General features: G+C 35.3%; 1 protein-coding gene across 1 annotated transcript; it reads right to left on the bottom strand.

Annotated features, from left to right (window-relative positions):
- Window positions 1-709: 709 nt before the first annotated feature.
- Window positions 710-4,222, bottom strand: LOC107643851 (acyl-acyl carrier protein thioesterase TE3, chloroplastic). Its single transcript, XM_088486036.1, has 6 exons — window positions 3,574-4,222; window positions 2,683-2,783; window positions 1,893-2,002; window positions 1,687-1,782; window positions 1,460-1,606; window positions 710-1,127 (listed from the first exon to the last, which is right to left on the bottom strand). Exons 1-5 carry the CDS (start codon window positions 3,819-3,821, stop codon window positions 1,490-1,492), a joined length of 672 nt encoding a protein of 223 aa, XP_088342162.1. The 5' UTR covers window positions 3,822-4,222; the 3' UTR covers window positions 710-1,127; window positions 1,460-1,489.
- Between the last annotated feature and the right edge of the window lie 3,760 nt (window positions 4,223-7,982).

The following is a 7,982-nucleotide window of genomic DNA, read 5'->3' as shown; positions in this document are numbered from 1 at the left end:
GGAAAATATTTTGATTTTTTAATCCTTTAAAATGTCAATAAAAGATTCAGTCCAAAATATTAATCAATAATAAATAACTCAAATTCATGATAATTGATAAAACAAATAAAGCAATAGCCACAAACCGCGAGCAATTTAAATCATCCAACATACAATTCCACATGGAATTGGATTCTAATTTAGATGCAAATAAACATAATAACATAAGGACTAAACTAATAAGATATAAAATATATAAATCCACAAATACTAACTAGAGAAAATTATAAGATCAACTCAAACATGCACTTAAGCTTATGATCACTCAAACCATCCATCTTAAATCCAAACATAACTCAAATCTGATTTCATAAAGAAAGATCTACCTATGTAAAGAGCAGCCTAGTGCATAAGCATCCTGTGTTAACGCTGATTACGGAAAAGGACCGCATCCAAATAATGTAATGTACATAGTCTAATCTGATAACTACATCAGTAGTTGTTTCCATAGCTTAAACCAACAGATCAACCATTGTTCTAAGGCTCTCCTTCGATAATTAGTATATGTAAAACTTGAATATTTTTTACTCATAAAAAAAATACTATATGCACACAAAAAATCAACTATCAAATCAGTCATTGTGTATTTGTATATAAATACATGTATTATTTTTTTTTACCGAAGATAGAGAGACTCGAACCCGCAACATCTTAGATGAATATGGAGAGACTATGCCATTTGAGCTATAGCTCATTGGCAAATATATGTATTGTTTAACTCATTTTCAATATGTATTTTGTATCTCAATATGTATTCTACAAAGACCTAGTGTAGTAGCTGATCTTTGGTATACACTTTGCATGATCGCTTATACATACTTGTATAGTTATCGATCAAATAATGTAATATCATGGCCCAACTCTTACACAGGACACCTAAACGGGCACAAAGCTAAATATCTAGTAAAATATAAACCAAAACATTAATCCCTCTAAATTTAGTTACCATTGAGATACACAGAATCAATTCCATAGCCAAGGGAGATCGCAATATCTAACAATAGTAAGATCACCAAAGAGAAATCGTCTTTGCAGTCGCTGAAATTCGAAATCAATAACATCAACGGGGAAGGCAATTGTCGATGCATCTAGGAGATAACATGAAAAAAAGAAAGAAACCGCAAGGATGAGAATGAGTCTCAGTAGACTTTGCAGATAGCTTCAAAAATAAATTTATAGCAGGTTATTTGTTGAAGCGGACGGCTTTGCAAAAACTTCCGCTTCGGCTATGGTTAATTTAGAACTTAGAAGAGCTGCTAAATAAATACATATAGAGTATCAATGATCCATACACAAGTGAATAATCCATTTTATATTTCTTTCCATGATTTAAATTTATTGGACTCTCCATTTCAGCACCGTGATACCTCCTCAGCCACCCACGGTAAAGATTGAATGCAAGTTATAAGATAATAATTACCTTTTGTAATATTGCATTCTAGCAACCAAATTAAGAGGCCTCATTTCGAATAAATTTCACAAACTTCGACTTCATCTCTGCTGGAATTCGAATCGGGCGATAGTTTTTGTCAAGCCAAACAGCCGTAGCCTTAGCCTCCAAAATAGGCTGCAATCAAATAAATCAAATATGATTAAAAAATATGCGCCATTTAGATAAAGTATAAATTGTAAGTGATGAAGATAAACCTCTTGGTTTGGAAGCTTAATGATGAAGTGATCGAAGTATAACCGTGCTGCTGAAGATCCAGAAATCCTAACCTTCACTACAAATTTATCCCCACTCTGTTTGCATGTTCTAAGCATGAGTATAATAATATTGGTGACAGAACAATCATGACTTCGCACTATGTATCCTAATAAAGAGAATGGCAAACAAAATCTCAGAGCCTCACTCTTAGCGGTGCAAGGAATTTTATTGATAACTCTGATAATGCCAATGCATCGCCGGTACGAGCTACAGCATCACAATTAATACCAATGCTTTCCAAGAGTTCATGACGACCTTATGAAGATATTCATAGACAAGGATCAGTTTATGCATTTCAAATACAAAATATTACTTCTATTTTCTGTGGAAATTATACAGCTTCCAACCCCTGATTTCAGAAACGGAACAATCTAAAATATCCTAGCGATCTGAAAACATTTTCAGCATATTCAAGATAACAAAACTACTACGCGTACAAGTTGAATCTCTTAAAAGGAAGAAAAATAAACTACTGACATGAATAGCATTAGATTGCATCTAAATTAGAATACACAGATTAGAGATGATGGTATGCTTATGTAGAAATCACTCCTAATCACTCACAATTCCAACCAAATTTATTTTCTAAAAGTATATGGACTGAGGCAAATGATTATTCCAAAAATGAAAAATCAACCTTATGAATTACCAAAGAATCATTTGCACAATGAGTCTAAGCTAATGCATGCCGAATACCTTTTTTATTTTCATTTTTCTTTTTCCTATTGCCTTGTACTTGCTTGGCTATTTGGATTTAAGCTTTTTCATACTTTCAAAAAGAATTGTGTTCTTTTGGAGTTATAAGCACTTCAAAATTGAAATCTACATTCATATATTACAAGATATACATATAAAGAAGCAAAGTGAAAACATTGAAGCAACAGAAATAATCCAGATTACTGGAAACTTAGATTTGTCAATTTATGAAATCTCACCGTGTTGGCAATAACTTGAATAGACTGCATTGTTGACCACACCATATTGATCCAACTCATAATCACGGACTTTCATTTCAACTTCACAGAATTCACTCATTCTGCAACATGAAAAAAGTTAAATGAGAGGACGAGCTAGTTAAATAATAAAAAAAATATTGATATTTTAAGAACAATATTATATGATGTCACTCGAAGATTGAACATAAATTGATTGCCATTTCCACAAGAGAGTTTCAAATATACAGAAGCAAATGATAGCTATTCTACATATTCATTCATGGTCCTCAAATTATGAAAGATAGATATTGGAGAATTTCTCAAAGATTATTTACCTTTGATGGGCCAAGGGCGTGCCTATTTATTTTGGGAGCAAACTTATCACTGTCAGTGATCTTGTGGCATTAAATTTCGAAATAAAAAATACTATGTATACACTACAAGTTAGCCACCATATATTTGTGTACAAAAACATGCCCTGATTAATTCGTTTTTCATATGTATTTTTGTATTTCAACATTGGGTGACTGATGGGTGGCTGAGTTTTAGTGGACACTTAACATAATTCATGTATTATTACATCGGAAGTTGTCTGTTAAATTACAAACTAAACATTATCGCGCAAGCAATAAGATACCATTTTTTTATTTCTTCTAAGAAATTTAGCTAGCGAAACAAATAACACTCCATCTAATCAAACACCTTTCACTTAAAATAACAACAAAAGAATCCATCAGGAACTCACCCAAAAAATAAAGAATAAAGCTTGAATGCAGGGCAACAAGATTAGGGAAATGTGTTTGCGACACATCAATTAACAACTTAAAAACCAATATTTAACGTCTTAATGAAAATTAACAACAAAGAAGCACTAAGGAATAGATGAAGTACCCTTTGCCCCCTCTGAGATCGAAGAGCGGTGAGGAGGCGCTGGCGCTAGCTGGAAGAAGTGATTGGAGTGCCGGCAGATTGAAGCGCCGGCGGGGAATGATGAGATGAAACGGCGTAGTGTTGAGGGAGCGTAGAGAAGAGAGCGGCATGTGGTAAGAGTACGGAGAAAATGAAATTGAGTGCAGCATTTTGCGGATGATTGTGAGGGCGTTACAACTAAAGTAACATCCCTCTCGGCCTTTAAACATTTCAACTACTTTTCATTTCTTTTTATTTTATTTCTATTGGTATACTAAAAAGAACAATCACTCTTCAACAAAAAAGATGCACAGCGTCGATCGCCATATTTATTTCTCATCTGCCGCTCACAATGTTCCTCATTCTATTTTTCATATTTGTTTCAACTAATCTACTTGTGCCCGCCCCCATTTATATTCGCATAAATATTAAATCGGTACTCAAGATTCTAGTGCTAATAAAATAGTACTAAAAGAAATTAAAATTTAACCAGTATATTTTAAGTGTCGGAAGAATGGACAAATTAGTGAGAGATGAGAGAGGGAGAGCGAGAGAAGTGAGAAAACATGGGGATGGAAAAACACGGAGTGGGGAAGAATTAGGCAAACGACCAAGCATGATAAGAATCTTAAGTATTTTAAGGGTTACTTAAAATGGTGATTTGAACTTGAACGAGAGGTTTAAACTCTTTCTGAGGGGTGTTAGTATATTTATAGTAGAAAGATAATCACCTTTTTTAAATAGTTCCACTTTTATTGGTGGACAGTGGTTCCCTTTATCTTGGGAGTTTGTTGGGATCTATCTTTTAGGATAGATAGAGATAGTAGGAGAGATTCAGGTATGTAAATAAGTGGAACTGAACCTTTTTGTCGCGTCCAACCTCTTAGGAGGTCAGGTGAGTGGAAGAGACCACCCTTGTTGGGCCTTTAGACTTAATGGGCCTGACTGTGTTGTGGGTCAGGGTATGAACAGTACCCCTACTTGAATCTGAGCTTTCATGAGGTCGGTCTCAAGTATTTGTGGTTCCAATTTCTTTCGTTGGGTACGCTGCATTCAAGAGGTCGGGTACTCGATGTGTTTTAAATTTTTGAAACGTTGCCATTTAATGGCGTGGCGAACGTTACGCGGTTAGTTTCCTAGGAGTTCACGCGCGGCTTTTAAAGAAAGACGTGAAATGTCTTTTTTGCCCCTTGTCTCTTTATAAAAGTTTCGCGCCTTCCTTCTTCTCCCTTTTCCGTTTTTGAAAAATGCTCACTTTGCTTCGTTTTCTTCATCAAAAGAAAAGAAACCCTTCATTCTTCTTCCTTTGTTCTTTGCTTTATACTGCATTCTAGGTCAAGATTTCTTTATCTTGGACCATTTGAAAGATCTTGTTTTGATTTTTTGAAGAGGAATGTTCATGTTTCTTGTTGTTTGACATGCCTCTTTACTTCTGCATTTCATCGAGGTTGGTGTTTTTATCCATTTTCGTTCTATTACAATTGCTCTGGATACTTGTATTTGCTTTAGTATTGTCACTACTTGTTTGTTCTTGAAAACTGTTCGCTGCTTGGGATTTGTTGCTACGGACTTTAATATGGTTGCATTGTCCCTAAATGGTGTCGCTTTTTTTGGTTGGAAGTGACACCATTTCTGTGTTCGGAATTTCATGATGATTTGTTGTTTTTATGAGATTTTATGAGAACTGTAGTTAATTGTTGGTGTCGTTAACGATGACCCGACTTCTTGTGATTATTGTCCGACTTGTTGTGATAATTTTTCTTTATGTGTTGCATTTGTAGGTATAGCCTTTATGTCTCGCTCTGTAATTCATAACATGTCGACCAAAGTTTCCTCTCACTTAACTTGAGTAGATATTTTTGTTCTTACTCATTCCCTGTTATTGATACAGAGTAAGCTGAAAACTTTCGTAGGCACCATAGGTTGTGTGAAACCGGGAAGATGAGCGGAACTACGAGATAGTGGTAGCTGATCCTAAGGAGAGGGTATGTTTTCTCCCAATGGTAGGTCAGAACGCCCTTTTTTTTACGCATATAATTGCTTTTTCACTAAGCTAGACGTTAGGCTTCCTTTTTCTGACTTTGAGATTAATGTCCTTTGGACTTGCAACGTTGCTCCTACCCAACTACACCCTAACTCATGGGCTTCTCTAAAAATATACTAGTTCCTTTGTCGGGAACTGGATGTCCGACCTTCCCTGAAAGTGTTCTTCTATCTCTTTGTGTTGACCAAACCTTTTAGTTCTTCTAAAAAATTAGGTTGGATTTCTTTCCAAGTTGTCCAAGAAAGGAAGGTTTTCTCTATTTTTGAAGATTTCTTTCACAATTTTAAAAATTATTTTTTCAAAGTCCGAGCTGTTGAGGATGCCAAACCATTCTTCCTTGACGAGAACGATGAACCTATTTTTCGTTGTATTGGGAAGAGAAATCAGTAATAGCCAAGTATAATGTAGATGATTTAGATGAGCTTGAGAAGAGTGTAATTCTCTTGTTTCAAGAGTGTTGGGACCGGACCTTTTATTTGGACACCAAAGAATTCTTAGGAGATCCTGGTCAACTCTAGTCCGAACTAGGTAGCCCTCCTTTCTTTTACTTATAAATTCTTGTTGTAAAATTGTGTTGGTGGCTAATGTGTCTTTGTTTTCAGAAAAAATGGCTCCTAAGTCGGTTGCCATGAAGACACTTCGGGCCACCAGAAAGAACTTTGTGGCTTGGGGGCATACAACTAAAAGAAGCTGGTGACGTTGCTGCCCTGTCTTCTCCCTCGAAGTCAGACTCGAGGAGCATCAGCTTCGCAAAAGGTTATACCCGTCCCTCTGTTTCAACCAATTCCCCCTATCTCCACCACTGATAGTGCTGTGACCCATCCTCCTCCTTCTTCCTCTGAACTAAATCCCAAAAGGCAGAAGACTACTGAGTGGGAGAGCATATAAGACAAGGGCTTCGACGGGCTTGCTTGGAGCGAAAAACTTATCCTCCCTCATAGCCATATTAGTATCGATGATGTGTCCCTCAGAAACTATCTTCAGCTCCTGGCCCGAGGCAGAATTCGGATAGCAGGCATGTGTGCTGCCTTGGTGATAAACCCCAATCTTGTGGTTTATCTTGTGTTAAATTTAGTGAATTTTATCAAATTTTCTCATATTTATTCAATGAAATAGCATAATTTTGTAATTCTCCCTAAATTGTGCTTAATGATTAAAACATGTTTTTTAGGCCTTAAAATTGCTAAATTTAATTCACTTTAATTTCATTCGATGCCTTGATATGTTTGTTGAGTGATTCAGGGTTTATAAGGCAACGATTGGATTGAAGAAGTGAAGAAAAAGCATGCAAAGTAGAGAATTCATGAAGAAATGAGGATTTGTGAAAATCATAGCGATGCGCACGCGTGACCCACGCGTATACGTGACACTGGTCATGTGACCTCATTAAAGAAAAGGTGGCAGGCAATTTCTAGACTTGCTGGAGCCCAATCCAACTCATTTCTGAAGCTATTAGAAGCCAAAATCAAGAAGGATGAAGGGGGAGCAATTAGGTAGCTTAGGAATCATATTTTAGGGTAGTTTTCTAGAGAGAAAAACTCCCTCTTTTCTCTAGAATTAGGATAAATTTAGGTTAATCTCTGTTAGATTTAGGTTTTATTTCTTGTCTTGATTTAGTTTTCCTTACAATTTCTTGTCATTACTTCTTTGCTCTCTTAATTTCACTTGTTATTTCTCATTTTGATCACTTTTATGTTTATGAACTATTGTTGATTTTCATTTTCTTTAATGTAATTGATGTCTTTTTATGTTTTCTATTGTTTAATTGAGTTGTTATTGTTATTTTCTTGCATTTGATAGTAGTAGATTTTATTCTTATTGCAATTTGTTATGCTTTTATTTTTATGCTCACCAAGTGTTTGATAAAATGCTTGGCTTAGGTTTAGAGTAGATTTTGAGCATTCTTGGCTTGAAAAGAGGAATTTGGCGCTCTTAAGTCATTAATACCCAACTTATGTTGGTGATCTAGAGTTGTTAGTTAATATTGTTTCCATTGACGCTAATCTTTTGCTAATTCAATTAGTAAGTTGATTAGGACTTATGGATTGAGACTAACTAGTCTTATTTTATTTTCTCCCGATGTTGGAGATAACAAAATAGGATTATCTCTTGGTAATTATTGTTTGACTAGGATAGAAAACCTTGATTTTCAATCCTTGCCATGAATGCCTCTTTATTAGTTGCTATCTTTAGTTGTTTGATTTACTTTCTTGTTATTTAAATTTCTTTCCATTTAATTTCTTGTCTTCTTATTTTCAAACCACCCTTTTGAACCTCATAACTGATAACGTGCATACCTCACTGTAATCCCTTTGAGAGATGACCTGATATCCAATACTCTCGGTAT

This window comes from Arachis ipaensis, chromosome B5, assembly GCF_059453495.1.
Source record: "Arachis ipaensis isolate K30076 ecotype BB chromosome B5, ASM5945349v1, whole genome shotgun sequence".
In the NCBI taxonomy this organism is placed as follows: Eukaryota; Viridiplantae; Streptophyta; class Magnoliopsida; order Fabales; family Fabaceae; genus Arachis; species Arachis ipaensis.
The sequence above is the reverse complement of the archived record's forward strand: the minus strand, read 5'-3'. Positions and strand labels throughout refer to the sequence as shown.

What these genes read in the sequence shown, in the direction of transcription:
- LOC107643851 (XM_088486036.1), bottom strand. Translation starts at nt 3,821, where the DNA reads ATGTTTAAAGGCCGAGAGGGATGTTACTTTAGTTGTAACGCCCTCACA. An exon ending in TTCAAGTTATTGCCAACACG is followed by an intron (nt 2,003 to 2,682) that starts GTGAGATTTCAT and finishes TATCTTCATAAG; the next exon opens with GTCGTCATGAACTCTTGGAA. An exon ending in TTAAGCTTCCAAACCAAGAG is followed by an intron (nt 1,607 to 1,686) that starts GTTTATCTTCAT and finishes ATTTGATTGCAG; the next exon opens with CCTATTTTGGAGGCTAAGGC.